The 21756-nt window shown below is 36.8% G+C and overlaps 2 protein-coding genes and 1 long non-coding RNA gene across 3 annotated transcripts in view; 1 reads left to right on the top strand and 2 right to left on the bottom strand.

Moving 5' to 3' along the window:
- Nucleotides 1-20696, bottom strand: part of LOC143735426 (uncharacterized) — a 71610-nt gene extending 50914 nt beyond the window's left edge. Inside the window, exon 1 of the mRNA XM_077225580.1 lies at nucleotides 20422-20696. The gene's annotated coding sequence lies outside the window, so the exon portion shown is untranslated. The remainder of the gene's footprint in view (nucleotides 1-20421) is intronic.
- On the bottom strand, nucleotides 18492-20426 carry LOC143735431 (uncharacterized). Its single transcript, XM_077225588.1, has one exon. It carries the CDS (start codon nucleotides 20267-20269, stop codon nucleotides 18899-18901), a length of 1371 nt encoding a protein of 456 aa, XP_077081703.1. The 5' UTR covers nucleotides 20270-20426; the 3' UTR covers nucleotides 18492-18898.
- Nucleotides 20697-20986: 290 nt separating the features above from the next.
- Nucleotides 20987-21465, top strand: LOC143735574 (uncharacterized). The gene is made up of 2 exons (XR_013203233.1): nucleotides 20987-21141; nucleotides 21194-21465. It is a non-coding gene; the product is annotated as an uncharacterized LOC143735574 (long non-coding RNA).
- Nucleotides 21466-21756: the final 291 nt, after the last annotated feature.

The raw sequence follows: 21756 nt of genomic DNA, 5'->3' as shown, positions 1-21756 counted from the left end.
CACTCAGAGTCAAATTATATAAAATAGAAGTATTTATTCTTGCAAGAATAGGAGCAGTCTAATACACAGTTGTTACCATGTGCAGAAGAGTGACACACCCCCAGACAGACTGAACTAGCTTTTATCTTAGGCCTTCTTAGGTTTCAAGGCCTTCTTCCCCCCAGAGCCTTCCTCCCAGTAGTTTTCCATAGACGTCACTAGTTGGCCCACTAAGCTCCCCTGCACCAAATGGCCTTCTGACATCTAGGTCAGAGGTCCTTGTTCGTCTGTTCTCTGGAGTGTCTCCCCCTTCTGCCTCCCCAGGTACATAAACAGAATCTTCTCTCACTACAAGTGAGAGACACACATGTGACATTATTTGAATCATCTATATTTTACTAAAGATCAATGAATATCATTAAAATTGCCACCACATGACAATGTGGGCATAATTTCTTTCGGTTCATTCAGGCCAAACATGTAAAACTCAAGCACATAAATCAAATAAAACAAAATGTACTTACCCAAAAGTAGATTTTTAACAATCAATACAATACCCCCCTCAACTCTTTCTCTACTCGTGGTAACGTCAGTTATGTCTTTTTAATTTTTTTTTTTTATTGCAATATTAACCAACAGAACAAGTCGATACATATAAGAAATATAAACAATCTTTCAAAACAAAACAGAAATTATGGTTCAGAATACATTAAGAGAGGAAATGTGAAAGAAATTTAAAGGAGAGAAAAAAAGGAAAAAAAATTAAGAGAAGAGGGCACAAAAAGAAAAAGAAAAAAGCATTAATGGAGAATATTAAACATGGCACAAATTCTGGATGTTTTCATTGCTTTCTTGTTAACAGAAGTTGAAATTGTATTTAAATACATCTTCAAATCTTCTTTGAAAAAGCTGAAGGGGGGTTTACTTTTCATATATTTACATTTATGCATATGAAACTTTCCAATATATAAAAGAAGGTTTATACAAAAACGTGCATTAATTAGATTCTTGTCTTTGATATAAAACCCAAAAAGAATGTGTCTATATGATAAAGAAAAGTTACAAAAAACCTTTTGGACAACCAGAGCATCAATATTATTCCAGAAAGACCGAGTAAAAAGACATTCCCAAAACAAATGGTCAACAGTTTCAGAGGCTTCACAGAAAGAGCAGGAAGTATCAATATCACTTCTAGATTTCTTTAAAAAGTGTTTAACTGGATAAAATCTTTGAATAATTTTATAGGATATTTCTTTAACTTTATTTGTTAGAAAGAATTTCTGAGGAAGTGACCAAACATATGACCATTTAATATCATCATAAAGGTTATTCCAATAAGAAATGGAGGAAGGAATTGAAGTAACAGTGTCCAAAAATAATGACCTTATTTTATAATTGGATTTATGCATTGAAAAACAAATAGAACCAACCACAGTAGATTCAGGACTAGGGGGATAAACAGAAGTCACTGTAGAACTATTATTGTTCCTAAACAGCATACAGATTCCCAAAGAGATGGCCTTGAAAACTATATTAAATTATTTACTAGATACTGGGAATTGGTATCCTGAAACAAAATCTGAATAATTGGATAAATTACCTTCACTATCAAATAGCTGGTTTACTAACATCACTCCATTATTGAACCAGTTTTCAAGAAATAAAGATTTCCTCTTATGTAGAATATTACAGTTGTTCCAAATTAAAAAAATTGTGTGGCGAGAAATTATGCTTGTAAATAAGTCTCCAAGCCATAAGCATCTGCTGATGATAATTGGAAAGTTTGACAGGTAGTTTACTAACTGAATAATTGCACATTAAAAGAAAATTTATTCGTCAGTATATTTCTGTTTTACATGTATATAAATACATTCCATAAAAAATAACAACGAATACATCAGGTACAACAGGTTAAAATAATGACTAAAATGCCGTGGCTTTGCAATCACTTGACTACACTGGGCATTTGTGATTATAATTTCTAAAAACAAGATAAAGTAAATATATTTTCTTTTGTATACAAATCGTGTATTTCATAAAGATAATTCCTGATAATTTTTTCTGTCTTGCTAGACTAGACGTGCAAAAGATGCCAGTGGACGTATATTCCAAGGGGGTAATCCATCAGCCGGAAGTTGAAGCCTCGCGGGAGCCGCCATTGTAGCAGAACTTCACCTGCTGTTAGCATTCCAATAGGCTTGTTTGAGATGCGCCTTGCCTCGCCTTAAATATAGACGAGAGTAGGCGGCTGCAGTGAGAGGAGGAGTGAAAAAATCGCAGGCAAGCCGGACAGTTCTTCTCGCTTCTCGCAGTGGATCTGACACCTGCGAGATCAATAATGGATATCGCGGGATTCACGCGATTCACGCTCGTGCACAGTGTTGCTAGTAAACTGGATGTAATTTAAGTTCTTTTGCTTTTATATGAAAACAAATATAATGAACAAGACACCCAAAGTACTTGTTATTTAATTCCATTCCAAGTGTTTATCAATACTTTTTTCTTTCATACAGACATAGGCTGTGTTTTTTATATATAATAAAATGACATTGCATAACCCATAGAGATCGCACTGTCCGAGAGTTTGGGAATATTCACACATAACATATACACATAAAACATGATATCCGAGTTTTAAAATAAAACATTTTTAAAGAGAACAATACATCACAGTTGTTTAAACCAATCAACATCAAGCTGTGTCGTCAGCAAGTCGTTTCCCATCATGCTTTTGATCAGCGCAGTCGGTGGAGAGCAACTGCGCGCGACTGCAGAATCCGACACGTGCGCCTTGCGCTCGCGAGAGCTTTTTGACACACGTCAGCTTGACATCAGAGCGAGGCGGACTGCACTCATAGACAGTATAAGTGGACAGAGCCATCTCATTGGAACTCAGTTGAGACAGTTGAAGCCCATTTTTAGCGATTTTGAGCACTTCCGTTGCTGACGCGCAGACTCAAACCGACTCAAACTAAGCTTGATGACGTGAGCAACCTGTCTGACAGACGTAAATCTTCTAGTAGCTGTGCGTGAAAATTGCCAACGTTAATCAGTTCATATGTATTCACTTGCCACATACCGAATTATTTCCAATTCCCCAAAAACGTTGTTGAAATATTTTGTCCCGTTGCTTTTATGGACTCATTATCTATGGGCTTCTCCCTTGACGAAACGTCCCCCCGATTGCCTGCGAGCTTCTCCTCCTGTCTATACGGTAATGTCTCTGTTGTGCGACATAAAGTCGCGTGGTTATGACGCAATCGTTAGCCTGTTTTTAACAAAAACGGCTTCTACGGGGCCATAACGTAAGATACAAAGTAACAGAGCCTTTTATACATTTTCGTGTTTATTTAGAAATAAATAATGGACAAATGAAGTCTTTGGACGCCTCAGATGTAAAGTTATTCGCTGTCAAAGTGACGCCAAAATGAATGGGAGTCAATGGAATGCTAACAGCAGGTGAAGTTCTGCTACAATGGCGGCTCCCGCGAGGCTTCAACTTCCGGCTGATGGATTACCCCCTTGACCGCACTCGGACACATTTCTAACCGGCATGCATTACCGGTGATCAGTTCTGCGCAGATTTTGCTCATCTCAAACAAGCCTATTGACTCCCATTCATTTTGGCGTCACTTTGACAGCGAATAACTTTACATCTGAGGCGTCCAAAGACTTCATTTGTCCATTATTTATTTCTAAATAAACACGACAATGTATAAAAGACTCCATTACTTTGTATCTTACGTTATGGCCCCGTAGAAGCCATTTTTGTTAAAAACAGGCTAACGATTGCGTCATAACCACGCGACTTTATGTCGCACAATAGAGACATTACCATATAGACAGGAGGAGAAGCTCGCAGGCAATCTTTTACTGTCTATGAGGCAATCGGGGGGACAAAGAGGCATAAAGTCAAGGGAGAAGCCCATAGATAGAGAGTCCATAAAAACAACGGGACAAAATATTTCAACAACGTTTTTGAGGAAGGTGATTCAGATTTGTTTTGCCACAGCTACTAGAAGATGTACAACTGTCCGACTGTCGTTACGCTCAGTTTGAGCCTGCGCAGTCGCTCAGCCATCAGACAGGAAGTGCAATAATCGGGCTTCAGTCTTCTTTGTTGAAATCAATGGGGTCGCTGTGTCCATTTATTTTACTGTCTATGGTATATTCACAGCCTGACTAGACGTGTAAAGGACGCCAGTGGACGTCTTCACAACCTCTTAAAAACTATTTGGGCAATTACATTAATTATTGCAGTATTAACCATGCGAGGATTAAGCGCAGCTTTTGCACATTTAACAAGGATTTCATAGAGGGTCATGATGGACTATAAATGCACGTGTAAAAGACGTCGCCAGGTGACGTCCTCTCACCCGATACACTATACATAACTACACGTAGCTAAGTTAAAATAACAATTATACATGCAACTGTAGACATGTACAAATGTATCTGAATGCATTTTTAGGAAATGTTCTGTGTTACATATTTTTTACCGATTTATGCCGTCCTAGTGGCATCAACCATTTTTGGCCAGGGACACGACGTTGCCGTCGGACCAATGTTTGCTAGGATGTTTCTGAAGTGCAGAAAGACGATCTGATAGTATGGAGGTTTGGAGATAAAGGAATTCTCCTGGCTAAAATTGATGTAGAAACTAAAGAGAAGTCTGTCCAATACTTGGATGTATTTTTGTCATTGGTTGTTGCGTTAAATCTTACCCAGATACAATTGTGCTATTTTCTGATTGGCTATTGTGGTTGAACGTTTGTGGGAACGTTACCAGGCAACATCCTTGACACCAGCGGGGACGTTCTCAGAACGTTCTGGGAACTTAAAATTTCTAGCTGGGTGGATGGGTTGAAAACATCCCCAATTAAGTTGTTTTAACCCAGTGTTTTTTAGAGTGTGTTATCATGAGCTGACTGTCTGAGGAAAACATAATTTTCTATAGATATCCCAACAGACTATACAAAGTGTTATCGGACCGGCCTACGGAGGTACGGTAGAGATCAGGTTAGACCCTGAGATATTATAATAAAAGAAGAGAATATTATACGCCAACCTGACTCCTCCTAAATCTATAAGGGTAGACCTTTTACAGGAGTTGAATAATATAAATAGAGGAAGTGGCTCGTGACCAAGATAGAGTTAAGTGGTCGCGGCAGAAACCATCCAGAGTTGTAATGTGGAATAGTTTGACACTGGAGACAGAGATGTGTTAAACCGAGATGCTCCTACAGACACATCTCACAAGCTATTTACTTCTTGGTGTAAAAATCATTTTAATGTAAAATCTTAGAATGTTTTTCCACTATAAAGAACCTTTTTTGGAATGGAACAGTTCTATGGATGTTAAAGGTTCTTCAAGGAATAACACATGACAGAAAAAGACAATTAAAATAATATTATAAAGGTTTGTCTTCTTTTTAATGATTGTATTTTTTTATGTATTCATGTATTTTTGCATAATAATACCCTTAATAGAAATACCTCTGATATCCAACAATTAGTAATTTTTTGTGTGGTGTTTGATCTGAAATATTAGTGATATTCACAAAAAGAGCTGTTATTCCAATTCAACGTTTATAAAATAGAAATTATGTTTCTGTATTGTTAAGTTTTACTTTGAAAATTGTGATTTATTTGTTGGAAGCCTTCCTGCCTCTTTCCGTAGCATTTCAGTCAAAAGAAGGTATGATGATATGGCACGAGGATTTCAATGCACAGAATGTAACATGGGGAAGCTCAAACAAATAAAAATGGCACTGAACTGTAAGAACATACGGAGGACAATTTCTTTAGTATAATTAAACGATAGGAGCAGTGGAACAAGGTTTATGCATTTGTAATAGCTTTCGAGTGTGCGCTCGCCCTTTGCTTTTGAATTCGCAGTGTTATGGCCCGTCTCAAAGGCCACAAAAAATAGAGGAAAAAGTAAAGTCAATTTATTTATAAAGCACAACATTTGTTGATCCAAAGTGCTTTAAAGGTGGTCAAAAAGGTTAATAGAGAAAGCTAATAATAGAATAATAAAAGAACATTTCTACACATACATATACGCGGTGTAACATACACAGCATCACTCAAATGCAAGAGTAAAAAAAGGAGTCTTTAAACTAGATTTAAAAACGTTGAGCGATGGAGAGGCTCTGATATTAAATATAAACTATATATAAGTTTTTATATTATCCTCAAACTTAACGCCCAGAGAAGACCCAGCTCCTGCTTCAGCAGAGAAAACCTCAAATGTTACAGTCAAGCCAGGTCAGTCGATCACTTATTTAAGTCTCAAATAACACAGTTACAATTCTTGGTTCTTTTCGTCCAAAGTAGCATTTGATTGATTGATTGATTCAGTCATCCGAGCAAGTGATTCAGGCTTATACATCTTTTTGACCATTTCATTTAAAATAATTGGTTCATTTATCCTTGAATTGGTCTAACACTGGTCTTGCTGAGTGTTTGCTGTTGTGAGCAAGCAGTGAGGGCTTTGCAGTAGAAATATGTGATGTCTCTATAATGTCTTTGTATAATGCCTTTCCAATCACATTTAGTTCAATAAAGTTTATATATTTAGTTTAGTTTATAAACTATATATATATATATTATGATAAAAACGATATAAATACTGTTTGTTTTCTCACACAAACCGCTCATTTCGTGTCTTAGGCCATCGATGTGTACTTATACATTTGCGAGTCATTAAAGTGTAATTTGGACTTCTCCACGCATGCTCTTTTGAGGTGGAGTTGATCCCTTTAAGTAAGAGTTGAACCATTTCAATGCCATGCCTTGAACCCCTACTGTATATTGAAGTCGTTTCAAGAGGATGTCGTGGTCAGTAGTGTCGAAAGCTGCACTCAAATCCAGCAGCAACAGAATGACAGATGACCCTGAATCAGTAGACAACAATAGATCATTCTTAACTTTAAGCAAGACTGACTCTGTACTGTGAAATGCTCTAAAACCAGATTGGACCTTATCCAAAATGTTAAAAGCATCTAAATAAGAAGTAAGCTGTGAAAGCACTGCTTTCTCCAAAACCTTTGAAATAAATAGGAGCAAAATGGCCGGTAGTTACTAATAACAGATGGATCAAGGTGAGATCTTTTTAGCAAGGGCTGTACAGTACCGTGTTTAAAAGACTCAGGAAAAACCCCACTAGACAAAGAACTGTTTATAATAGTTAAAAGCGCAGGGCTAATAGTGTCTAATACCTCTCTAAGCAAACAGCTAGGCAGTACGTCAGATTTACAGTATGTAAATTTCATCTTTGAGCTTAATGCACTTAATTGAGATTGAGGCACTGGTTTAAACCTAGTTAAAGGGGTCATGACATGGTTTTTTGTTTTGTTTTATTATGTTCCCTTAGGTGCAATTATAGTATTACTATAGTTTTTTGTACAAAAAAACTTTAAAAATATAGTGATTTATGACTTTTTCCCACCCTGTTTCTCACCTCTGATTCAAACAGTCTGTTTTGGAGGTGTTTCCCCTTTAAGAGTTCAGTGTTAACGCCCACTGTTATGATTGGCTAACGTCAGTGCTGCTGGTAAAAATAATCTTTTACCATCGTGTCAATTCTCAATTGATTTTGATTCAAATGCGCGAGAGAGGGAGAAAGAGAGAGAGAGAGAGAGAGAGAGAGAGAGAGAGAGAGAGAGAGAGTTTGAAGGCGCGCGCGCGGCCGGGTCTCTCTCTTTCTCTCTCTGCTCGTTCTTCAGTAACATGCCCTGTCACACTCATCTGATCACTCACCGTTCAAATTAAGCTTTGGCGGGCTGCATATGCTGCAAATAAACTGCATCCGACTGTTTTCCCTGACGTCTGGATCGTTCGGCAGCGTATTCAAAGACTCAAACAGGAACAGCACATCTGCGTAGCATCGCAGTCATCTTGTAAACAGACCCACTCGCTGCACGACAACGCATACGATGATGCGAAATGAGGCGTAGTTGTCTTGCGCTGGAGGCGGTCATATGCAAACGACTGGTACGCAGTGTTGGGGAAGTTACTTTTAAAAGTAATGCATTACAATATTGCGTTACTCCCAATATTAAAAAAAGTAACTTAGTTACTTTTTATGGAACGTAATCCGTTACATTTACTTTTGCGTTACTTTTTCTCACTTGCATGGGCTTGTTTGTTTGTTTTTTAATAACAGCTAAAACAATCTATTTTTGCCAATTGTTAAGGCCCTTTCACATCAAAAGTTAAATGAATAAGCCTAAGGCTGAAGGAAATGAATATTTACTACTGTACAGTAGAGGGCGCCGCTCAAACAAACCTTTCAGCTGCTGCTGTTCTTGATTAAATAACAATAGGATACAGGAGAAGGAAGTTCAACACTCTTATTTCTAAACCTAATCTAAAGTCATTTTTGCTTATTAGTATGGTTGAATTAGATCATTGTAGGTCAGCAGCAAAGACATTGGTTAATAAAGTGAGATTAAATACATAAAGTATATTTGTGTAATTTAACATAGTTAATTATAAAACTTTTGCACAAAATTCTGAGATTGCATTTGACTGTTTTTATTCATTTTGAGGAATACTGAATGTTTTTGTGCAAGTGAGATGAGTAAATGCATGTTCAATGCAAATGTACACAACATCTCACTTTATTTCTCTCAACATGGGGACAGGAGAGCTGTCAGTCAATAAATGTGAAAAAGTAACTAGCTTTACTTATTTGAAAAAGTAACTCAGATATTTTGTTGTAAATTGAAAAAGTAATGCATTACTTTACTAGTTACTTGAAAAAGTAATCTGATTACGTAATAAGTTACCCCCAACACTGCTGGTACGTCACTTCGCACCGTGACGTCACTTCATACCATGGATCTAGAACGAGCTGTATTTGGAGCTTGATTAAATAAATGCTTTGTTTATAATGGGGAGGACGTCTTAAGCTATGAAACTTGCAGGAAGTTTTAATAGTACATAGATCTCTTATATACCAAAAGATCAAGGCAAATTTGGTTTCTCAAGTCATGACCCCTTTAAATTACTAGAAGGAGAGATCAGGGGAGAAACAGCCATGTCAGAAGGAGAGAGGTGAGATCTGATATCTAATATCTTCTGTTCAAAGAAACCTAAAAATTCTATGCAGGTCTTGAGATTGCCAACAGGGGCTGAGCAAGTGGCTGGATTAAGAATTGAGTTTATAGTTTTAAAAATAACTTTTGGCTTGTTGGCATTCATGGCAATTCAGTTTGAAAGATATTGAGATTTTGCATCACTGACCAACTTTTGATAGGTGGCAAGACAATCTTTTAAAATTTGATAAGAGACCTGCAGCCCATCCTTTTTCCATTTGCGTTCAGCCCTTCTGCATTCCCGTCTGAGCACACGGGTAGAGGCGTTTAACCAAGGTGGAGAATTTGATTTAGGTTGTTGCCTTCTAGACTTCAGAGGGGCAACAGTATCCAATGCAGTGAGACAGACATAGTTGAAGACGAGAACAGCTCATCAATGTTCATATCAGATGACAAAGAGACCTCACAACTAGAAAAGATTGTAGAGAATTGTAGTGCAGTAGTGGCATGAAAAACACGGGAGCTGCACAGAGGCTGAGAGAGGATGGGCTGTACATATGGAACTGCGGGTTCAAATAATACTGAATAGTGATCAGAAATACCAACATCAAATACTTCACATGAATGAATAGAGAGACCGCGAGTCAAAATAAGATCTAATGTGTGGCCTAGGTTGTGAGTGGGAGAAGAGAGACACTGTGTGAAACTGAGTGAGTCAATGAGGTTCATACAATTTTTAACCATAGGTTTAGAGGGGCAACAAACATGGATGTTAAAATCCCCCAGAACCAACAGTCTATCACAGCCTGACACTTGATTTGATAGGAAGTCTGAGAGCTCATCATAGATAAACGTTGTGCTGACTTTGGGTGGTCTGTAAGTCAGGATGCAAATTAGAGGACCGTTTTGAGGTCGATGTGCAGGAGTTGTGCCTCAAGGATGTTTAACAGCTTAACAAATGTGGCTGGCTCTGATCTGATGGCCTCAGCTCCACTCCAACAGGCAGTTCACCCTGCAACAAAACACACACACACACACACACACACACACACACACACACACACACACATGTGTGCTGTTTCTATTGAAATCAGGGAATCATATATCCACACAACTGCTATTTGAATCATTTAGCAGATGTAAAATATGATTAATTCTCTATCATTTCATGACGTTATAATCATACAGTAGATACAACTGTAGGGTATGGACCAATCAGACACATACTATTTATTCATTATATACAAAGGTTTATCAAACTCCTCACACAGCCCAAATGAACAAACACAAGGGCAGAAACAGTGTCATGTTACAGGGCATGATAAGGAGATTTTACGACCTCCGAGGAATGTGGCCACTTACTCAAGAGAGAGACTATGAAACAGAAACCCTCTTTAAAACAGACTTTGCTGCATTAATCATAGACTAACTGATCTATAAATGAACATGCATAAAACTGTGAAAGAAACAGGTATATATTATGGTATGTATCCTGGTATACAACCAACTAACGATCAATGTAACCTCACCTGTATCATGCATCCTACCTAATTAATCCTCATTTAATGACTCACACTTTGATGTACATCACCTTCTTCTAGAATGCAGTGTGGATGTGTTATAGCTATCTGAGCATTAATGAAGGTATAATCATGCTAGGGACAAAGATCCGTAAATCAACTAAGAGCCACTTTCCCTCTCAGACATGTCACCTTTCTGATTGGTCGAGTTCAACCCTTAGGGGAGGATCTTTTCCAGGCCTTATTAGAGACAGTCCACATGTGACCTCCCTCTCTTAGTTCTTTCATCCAGCCGCAACACTGTTCTGGTGTTTCTGGGGAACCCCCTTCCCCTCCACGGGGGCCCCAGGGCCCAGCAGGCCTCGATCCAACCAGATATGGGCTTAGGCAGAAGAGAGAAGACTCTCTCACAAAGAACCAAGGACAATCTCAGGATTTTTGGAACAAAGACTCCAACCAACAACGACTCCAATCACCCATCCTTCCGACTTCCTCACTTCTCCTGGGTGCTCGGCGTGGCCTCAACAGAGTCCCAGGCCTTCACCAAACCAATCATGCGTTCCTGGAGAAAAAGAACGCTCAACCAACTTCCACTTGACACTGCCGGAACCATCAACGACTTCAATTTTCAACAACTTCAAGAATTGTTCCCATTACAAATGCAAGTATTCAATTCAATGAAATGTGAAAATGAAATTCTGATGGTTCTTCTCATAGACCCTCTTCCGGTTTCCAATTTCATCCTATCACTAACCTATTTATGTATTCATGTGTGTATGTTGTTTAGTTTATTTATATTCATATAAATATCTATATTTAGTTAATAAAACTTGTACATAATATGTATTTGGTTCTGTTTTGTTTGCAATACAAGTCACTTTACGATCACGGTTTTTGCTACTGGCTCAAAGTACTGTACAGGCAAAGAAATAATTATTCTTCTGTGGCCATGGAAGATACCCTTTTCTTAGAATAAATTAATAATCAAAAGAGTTCGTTGGAAGAACTGATTAATTGATTGTAATATTAATTCAGCCACATCAAGTTAATCCAATTAACTGCCCCATATATTTATAATTAATAATAACAAGATATTATTGATTATTAATATTTACAAAAAGCTGAGTTCCTTACACAACAAACAAACAAAAAAGCTCGACGCTATTGTAAAACCAAATCTTTATTAAATAAAGTCACCGAAAATGTGCACCAATTGCCTCTGTGAAATTCATTTCATGGATACAACAGCTTATAAAATCATTCAATGCAATTTGTGTTGCTAATTATTATTTTGTTTAGAGCAATTATGTTTGGAGTCATATATTAAATTGAATATATCAATCAACAATGAATTTGAATGCAATGAATCCAATGAATGCACACAAAAAAAATCTGTTAATAAATAACTATGAAAGGAATAGAAAAATGTGCAATGCATTGATGTGTGGTTTGCTCATATCTGGAACTAAATGTTCTGCACAATTCATACTGATGGTCTGACTGCACAGAAGTCTGATGGTAATGTTTAAACACTTCTGTTCTGATCAGCTTTCTTCTCGTAGATCTGATGTCATAAACCAGCACTGCAACAGTAGCCACGCCCACCAGAGCAGAGAGAGCCAATCGGATCACAGCTTCAGTGAAACTACAACAGTGGATGTGATCTGAAAAACGTAAAAACACAGAATCAGAACCGTGCCTTAAGTCTGCATTTGCATATTGTTTTGTGGGTTATTCCTACAGAACAAAAATATATGGGAATATACTGCAAAATATAATATGTTTCCATATATGGAAAACTAGTGCTTATATTTTTCTATAGGCTGCAATATATGCATTGACCATGTATGGCTATATATTAATGAATATAAAATATTTATAAATGGATACAAAAATAGCATTAAATGTAATATTTTTTATAAAGTAAAATAAAGTTTTATCCTTTATTGGGCACATATATTGCACATGTTCCCATATAAATGTGAATGTATGTTCACACACAAATAAATACAAACACACACACACACACACACACACACACACACACGTACACACACACACACACACACACACACACACAAGCAATTCTCCAATAAAATCGGCCCAAATATCTTGTGCAAAGCAAAACTTGCTGTAACAGCAAATGTCTAGTGGCTGTAAGCAGGAATGTGGCGGATCCAATGAGGTCAAATGTAATTAATGTTAAGTTGATGATGACATTGATAAAATTATGATGTTCAGTAATTGGAATCCAGTCTGAGACATCAGTTTAAGGGGAAAAATGTGTCAAAATCAGGAGGTGACAACATGACTGAAACATTTCTGAACATAGCTTGAGGACAATGAAAATGTTGATGAATTAATATAGGAAATATTCAAAGAACCAAAGGGATTATTAATAATTTTTCCTTATTTTAGTCTCTGGTGAAAAATCATTGTTTCAATATTCATATAAACATGGTCGTCTGCATTAGGAGGGTAATGTTGCTGTACACATTTTTTGCACATTTTTATTCACAATACTGTAACAATTTTTAAATATCTGTACATGTTGTTTCTGACTAAACCTACAGTATCTGTCTATTTTTATTTTTACATTTTATGAAGCTTCTTGTTATATTTATGTGAATGTACTGGAAGCTACAGTACCAAGGTAACACAAGTAAAAAATATCTTTCTGAATTTGATTCTGAAATAATTTTGTTCCTTGCAAATCAATTTCAATCAAAATACATGAATGCTTTACACATGAAAACTTCTTCGATTTAGTAAGACTTATTGTGCCTCCAGATAGTGTCGTTATCTACAAGTAAGCCATGCTAACTAGAAGAGAAGAGAGAAAACAATACACACATGAACCACTGAAAATACATAAATACAAATACATACTTTGAAAATCTTCAAAATGTACAAAAGTATTATGAATATCCTTGTATTTTAAAAGCACACTGTCCTTGGGACGACACCATTTCATGAATCAATCACTTTCATTGTGATAAATATTAAAGATAGGCCTATTTAATCAGTTTTCCATGTTCAAGGCATTGCAGCATATTGTTTAAATTTTATATCTGTCTGACTGACAGTTTTATTGATCACTGATATAGCATTGACTTGGACTGAAGTTGGTTCAACATAAAAATGAAACTTTAAAAAATAGCTTAGATGTAGTAAACTACTTTTGCCAGATACATTTCCCAGGGTGGTAGCTTCAGTATAGCGAAGCTACAGAGTAACTACTAGCTTAGCTCTCTACATTTTCCAAGTAGCTTGCCCAAGACGAAAAGAACCACTGTTATTCAATAACTGATGTACAAAATCAGAGCCCGTTCCCACTTTAAACAACCATCTGACTTAATATGTTCAGATATTTTTGCTGGTTTAGTTCAATATAATGGCTAATTGGTTTACCATAATTATTCAGACGTCTCTCCATTAGGATTTGAGGTCTTTTAACTCCTGCTCCTCGAGGGCAACCATCCAGAGTTCAGCTCAAACCTGAATTGTTTGTTTGCAATACAAGTCACTTTACGATCACGGTTTTTGCTACTGGCTCAAAGTACTGTACAGGCAAAGAAATAATTATTCTTCTGTGGCCATGGAAGATACCCTTTTCTTAGAATAAATTAATAATCAAAAGAGTTCGTTGGAAGAACTGATTAATTGATTGTAATATTAATTCAGCCACATCAAGTTAATCCAATTAACTGCCCCATATATTTATAATTAATAATAACAAGATATTATTGATTATTAATATTTACAAAAAGCTGAGTTCCTTACACAACAAACAAACAAAAAAGCTCGACGCTACTGTAAAACCAAATCTTTATTAAATAAAGTCACCGAAAATGTGCACCAATTGCCTCTGTGAAATTCATTTCATGGATACAACAGCTTATAAAATCATTCAATGCAATTTGTGTTGCTAATTATTATTTTGTTTAGAGCAATTATGTTTGGAGTCATATATTAAATTGAATATATCAATCAACAATGAATTTGAATGCAATGAATCCAATGAATGCACAAAAAAAAAATCTGTTAATAAATAACTATGAAAGGAATAGAAAAATGTGCAATGCATTGATGTGTGGTTTGCTCATATCTGGAACTAAATGTTCTGCACAATTCATACTGATGGTCTGACTGCACAGAAGTCTGATGGTAATGTTTAAACACTTCTGTTCTGATCAGCTTTCTTCTCGTAGATCTGATGTCATAAACCAGCACTGCAACAGTAGCCACGCCCACCAGAGCAGAGAGAGCCAATCGGATCACAGCTTCAGTGAAACTACAACAGTGGATGTGATCTGAAAAACGTAAAAACACAGAATCAGAACCGTGCCTTAAGTCTGCATTTGCATATTGTTTTGTGGGTTATTCCTACAGAACAAAAATATATGGGAATATACTGCAAAATATAATATGTTTCCATACATGGAAAACTAGTGCTTATATTTTTCTATAGGCTGCAATATATGCATTGACCATGTATGGCTATATATTAATGAATATAAAATATTTATAAATGGATACAAAAATAGCATTAAATGTAATATTTTTTTATAAAGTAAAATAAAGTTTTATCCTTTATTGGGCACATATATTGCACATGTTCCCATATAAATGTGAATGTATGTTCACACACAAATAAATACACACACACACACACACACACACACACACACACACACACACACACACACACACACACACACACACACACACACACACACACACACACACACACACACACACACACACACACACACACACACACACACAAGCAATTCTCCAATAAAATCGGCCCAAATATCTTGTGCAAAGCAAAACTTGCAGCAAATGTCTAGTGGCTGTAAGCAGGAATGTGGCGGATCCAATGAGGTCAAATGTAATTAATGTTAAGTTGATGATGACATTGATAAAATTATGATGTTCAGTAATTGGAATCCAGTCTGAGACATCAGTTTAAGGGGAAAAATGTGTCAAAATCAGGAGGTGACAACATGACTGAAACATTTCTGAACATAGCTTGAGGACAATGAAAATGTTGATGAATTAATATAGGAAATATTCAAAGAACCAAAGGGATTATTAATAATTTTTCCTTATTTTAGTCTCTGGTGAAAAATCATTGTTTCCATATTCATATAAACATGGTCATCTGCATTAGGAGGGTAATGTTGCTGTACACATTTTTTGCACATTTTTATTCACAATACTGTAACAATTTTTAAATATCTGTACATGTTGTTTCTGACTAAACCTACAGTATCTGTCTATTTTTATTTTTACATTTTATGAAGCTTCTTGTTATATTTATGTGTATGTACTGGAAGCTACAGTACCAAGGTAACACAAGTAAAAAATATCTTTCTGAATTTGATTCTGAAATAATTTTGTTCCTTGCAAATCAATTTCAATCAAAATACATGAATGCTTTACACATGAAAACTTCTTCGATTTAGTAAGACTTATTGTGCCTCCAGATAGTGTCGTTATCTACAAGTAAGCCATGCTAACTAGAAGAGAAGAGAGAAAACAATACACACATGAACCACTGAAAATACATAAATACAAATACATACTTTGAAAATCTTCAAAATGTACAAAAGTATTATGAATATCCTTGTATTTTAAAAGCACACTGTCCTTGGGACGACACCATTTCATGAATCAATCACTTTCATTGTGATAAATATTAAAGATAGGCCTATTTAATCAGTTTTCCATGTTCAAGGCATTGCAGCATATTGTTTAAATTTTATATCTGTCTGACTGACAGTTTTATTGATCACTGATATAGCATTGACTTGGACTGAAGTTGGTTCAACATAAAAATGAAACTTTAAAAAATAGCTTAGATGTAGTAAACTACTTTTGCCAGATACATTTCCCAGGGTGGTAGCTTCAGTATAGCGAAGCTACAGAGTAACTACTAGCTTAGCTCTCTACATTTTCCAAGTAGCTTGCCCAAGACGAAAAGAACCACTGTTATTCAATAACTGATGTACAAAATCAGAGCCCGTTCCCACTTTAAACAACCATCTGACTTAATATGTTCAGATATTTTTGCTGGTTTAGTTCAATATAATGGCTAATTGGTTTACCATAATTATTCAGACGTCTCTCCATTAGGATTTGAGGTCTTTTAACTCCTGCTCCTCGAGGGCAACCATCCAGAGTTCAGCTCAAACCTGAATCAAACACACTTGAATCAGCAAACCAATGTGTAAAAGGTATAACAGGAACATAATTAAGGAAATTAATTTAATCAATGAATTGGTTAAGATGAAAATCAAATGAAAGACCAAGAGTGAAAACAGATGAGTCCATGAAACTCTGTCCACAATAAATACATCTATATTTAGTTCAAACAGAAGGCTTTACAATTTTACTGCATAAAATGTCTTAGAAATATTTATTGTAAACCGTTGGTCTTAAAGATGAACTTTGTTCACTGTAATAACTTATAATATTGATGTTTTTATGAGACTGGTTGAGTAATAAAAGCTCTCTTTCATTTAAATCTGTCCCAAGTGTTATCTGAACTTGAACTACTTGGCCAGCAGCCATATCACCCTGTAGCCCAAGACTGGTTGCCCACTGAAGTTAATCAGGATTGAGCCTGGTTAGTACCTGGATCGGATAACTCCTGAGAAAACCAGGTTGCTGCTGGAAGAGGTGTTAGTGAGGCCAGAAGGGGTCGCTCACCCTGTGGTCTGTGTGGATTTATTAAAAATGTTGCTTTCCCCTGTTTGTTGATTTCATGGAAACAGACACCAGTGATTTTGCCAATAGATCTATTATTTATTTATTTTATATAATACATAGGAGGAAGAGACAATGGACCAAACAGATGTCTCAATTCAGCAGCCTTTCCATCTCTTCCTAATTTTTGGACAAAAGGGCTTGGTTTTTATACTACTGGACCAAGAAAAAACTACATCACCATAGGAACATATGGTTCCCATTAACGATGGAATGTATATCCTTCCATCTCCCAAAATCTTTCTTTCTCCCACATCTTCACAAAATATGATGATTACAAATGATTACGAATGTATATAAAAAGTATGAAACATACATAATACTACTGATTATGAATAATAATAAAAAGTAATAATAATACTAAAAACAATATTAAATGATGAAATTTGAGTCTTCATCTGTGTGGGTCCTAACGCCCCAGTGTAGTGACGGGGACACTATACTGTCAAAGAGCACCGTCCTTCGGATGAGACATTAAACTGAGGTCCTGACTCTCTGTGGTCATAAAAAATCCCAGGATGTTCTTCGAAAGATTAGGCATTAACTCCGGCATCCTGGCGAAAATATGCCCGGTGGCCTCTGTCCCATCATGGCCTCCTAATCATCCCCATATACTGATTGGCTTCATCACCGTCTCCTCTCCACCAGTAAGCTGGTGTGTGGTGGGCATTCTGGCGCAATATGGCTGCCATCACATCATCCAGGTGGATGCTGGAATTGGTGGTGGTTGAGGGCTGCACGATTATGACAAAAATCATAATAGCAGATTATTACCTTGAAATTGTAATTGCGATTATTAATTACGATTATCACAATTTACATTGAAAAAAAAAAAAATATATATATATATATAAAAATAAATATATATATATACAGTATATCCTATACATGTTTACACAAAAAATTTACACACAAGTACTGTCCCCCTTTACTTAACATACACATACATTGTTAGAATGTGACTAGTAAAGATTACGTACTAATAAATAAACATTAGGCCTATGCTGAAGCTATTAAATAGCAGTCCCAAAACTTTGTGTTAATACAATGTTGGTATGACCACAGTCATTTAAAAATATTAAAAAAGAACACAAAATGAAAATAAAGTGGCATTTTGGGGTTAATATGGAAACGACAGTTACCATGGTGAATACACAATATACCAGTAACGTGATTCATTTGTATTTTACTTTTATTTTGTAACTTTTATTCTGTAATTTACAACGTAACGACATTGCATGCTCGTAGTTCCTACACAGGGTGCGCTGCCGCATTTGCGCATGCAATTGAAGAGTGCGCGCAACAAGCACAGAATCACGGCTGACATGACAGGAAAGTCTATTTTTCTGAGGTGAAATACTTTTTATTTCAGCGTAAACTTAAGTCACTGCCTGGTAGTTCCTATTGTGCTGGGTTTTCTGAAGTAGTCGTGATTCGCCTCTCATTACATAACATGCTCTAAACACATGCACGCAGAGTGGATTTTCTTTTGTAATCGCGGCTTTGGACGATTACGTAATAGTGGCATCCGTAAACGTACTCGCGATTAGAAATTCGATTAATTGTGCAGCCCTACTTTGATTACAGACAGCTGTTTTTAGCATGACGGTGTAGCGATCTTAACTGAGTGAAACGTTTCCCACAATGATCACATGCAAAAGTCTTCTCTACACACTGGATCGTCTCATGTGTTTTTTCTCTAGTGTGAATTCTTTGGTGCTTTTTCAGTGTCTCAGCTGCAGTAAATGTCTTCCCACATTCAAAGCACATGTGATCCTTCACACCGCTGTGTCTTTTCTGGTGTTCTTTAAAGATACCCAGCTGACTAAAACTTTTTCCACATGAAGTGCAGGTGTAAGGCTTCTTCTGTGTATGAACTCTCAGGTGGACCTTCAGTTGTCCTGCCCAATGAAATTTTTTACCGCATTGATCACATTTATATGGTCTTTCTCCAGAATGCAAACGCAGATGTGATTTAAGAGTGTATGCATGTCTGAAACTATTCCCGCACTGATCACATGAGTACGGTTTCTCTCCAGAGTGGATCTTCATGTGGCTATTAAGGGATCCTTTTAGTGTAAAACTCGTCCGACATTGATCACATGTGTGCAGTTTCTCTCCTGTGTGGATCATCTCATGATTTTTGAGAGGTCCAGACTGGCTGAATCTCTTGTCACAGTGTGAACACTTGTACGGTTTTTCTCCCGTGTGAATTCTCTGGTGCCGATTCAGTACAGCTGCAGTAGTAAAAGTATTTCCACAATCAAAGCACATGTGATCCTTCACACCGCTGTGACTTTTCCGGTGTATTTTAAAACCATCCTTTCGTGAAAAACTCTTTCCACAGAAACAAACGTAAGGCTTCTGCTTTGTATGAACTTTCATGTGCCTCTTCAGGTTTTCTGCCCAAAGAAATGTTTTGCTGCATTGATCACAGTTATATGGTCTTTCTCCGGAATGAGAACCCAGATGTAATTTAAGAGTTTTTGCATGTCTGAAACTCTTCCCACACTGATCACATGTGTGCGGCTTCTCTCCAGTGTGGATTTTCAGGTGATCATTAACTCTTCCTTTTTGTATAAAACTTTGACCACATTGATCACATTTATAAGGCTTCTCTCCAGTGTGGATCCTCTCATGTATTTTCAGAGTCACAGACTGTTTGAATCTCTTGTCGCAGTGTGAACACTTGTAAGGTTTTTCTCCAGTATGAATTATTTGGTGCTCTGTCAATGTGTCACGTCTAGTAAAGGTCTTCTCACAATGAACGCACATGTGATCCTTCACACCATTGTGTCTTTTCTGGTGTATTTTTAAAGCATCCATCCGTGAAAATCTCTTTCCACACAGAGAACACAAGTGAGCCTTTTTCTTTATGTGAACTTTCAGGTGCATCTTCAAAGATTCTGCTTTAAGAAATGTTTTGCAGCATTGATCACAGTTAAATGGCATTTCTCCAGAATGAGAATGGAGATGTAATTTAAGCAAGTCTGTTCGTGAAAAACTCTTCCCGCAATGATCACATGTGAGCGGCTTCCACCAGTATGAATTCTCATGTGAGGTTTAAGACTTGTTTTTGAATGAGAAACTCTTTCCAAACTGAGGCCAGGGGAAATATTTTCTGGTCCTTCTATTCAGTGAGTAACTTGAAGATTTCTCCAGTTTTGACATTAAGATGTTTCTCTTCCACCTTCATCAGGTCTAAAATTAAAGATAAAAGAATTTTGTGTGATCTGTCAGACAGATACGTCTGTGATTGGCTACAATGATCAGCGCACGGGAGAGTTTGAAAGCACACAAAAGTGTTTGAAAGTGTTTTGAAAGCGGGAGCGTTTGAAAGCACAAGTACTGTTTGTACTTTCAAGCGTGTATCTATGTAAGCACTTGGTGAAGAGAGTCGTTGATGTATAATTACAACATGTTTTTGAAACGCTGATCATTGTAGCAAATCACAAACATATTTAATGAGCATGTGAGTGGGCAATCAGAGGTATTTTAGCGGTCAAAGCATCACATTTTAAAAAATGTCAGAACCTACTTGGCACTGAAGTCAGTATTTTTAATAACACACAGCAACATTACACCCCAAGTAAAGTTAAATAAGCATAATAGGACACCTTTTATGTTTCCCCCTTGTGATTGTTACTGAAAAATTCAGTATTACTTATATTCATTTGTTTCCAAACTGTTAATTTCATTTAATCATGTGTTTCTGTGAGGGTTTCTAGCAGCTGAAGGGGGACAGGAAAGAACAAACATAATAAAACCAGATGGGCAAGGACACTATAGGCCCGAGAAGTGAGTTAGTCAGGAGAATACAGGGGGTCGTTTACTAATATATTAAAGTCCCATGCCCCCTTCTGAGAGAAGCAGGAGGTAATTTAGGTCGTAAATGAAGGCCTTTTGGATTCTCAGGGACAAAGAACAGTTTGACCTGCCCAGGGGGTAGAAAACCAGCCCAAACCAGTTAAAGATATGGGATATCTTTAAGGAAAATTACAGAAACTGGGTAGGAGGGGTTATGATGACTGAGAACTGCATAAAATGTCTATGTTTTGTTGAGTCTAACAGGTCTTCCTTTTCAAAGCTGGGTAGCTGTGGCTTCGAAAAGGGTCATCAGAAGAATAAACCTTTTCTCTTTATTACAATTTGCCTCTTGAAAGTTTTTCTTGACCTTTTTGATGCTGTTTTTTGTTAACCTCTGAAAATTGCTCTTACAAGTGGTGTCAGAAGTGATGGATCCCGTGCTGAATCTTCTTCTCCTGGTCCTGAGCGGATTTGACGGAAAGTGCACAAAACCCCGGAAGCAACAGGCAGACGGGTCTCATACCTCGACAGTTTGAGATAGAACTCAACAGGTTAAGGGAGAGAGAGTCAATACCTTCACTCAGGACCAGAGGATGAAATCCCACTAGGATCGAAAAGAATCCGTGGCAATT

Source organism: Siphateles boraxobius, unplaced genomic scaffold (assembly GCF_051911475.1).
Source record: "Siphateles boraxobius isolate OS27281-9 unplaced genomic scaffold, OSU_SipBor_1 13, whole genome shotgun sequence".
Lineage (NCBI taxonomy): Eukaryota > Metazoa > Chordata > Actinopteri > Cypriniformes > Leuciscidae > Siphateles > Siphateles boraxobius.
The sequence above is the reverse complement of the archived record's forward strand: the minus strand, read 5'-3'. Positions and strand labels throughout refer to the sequence as shown.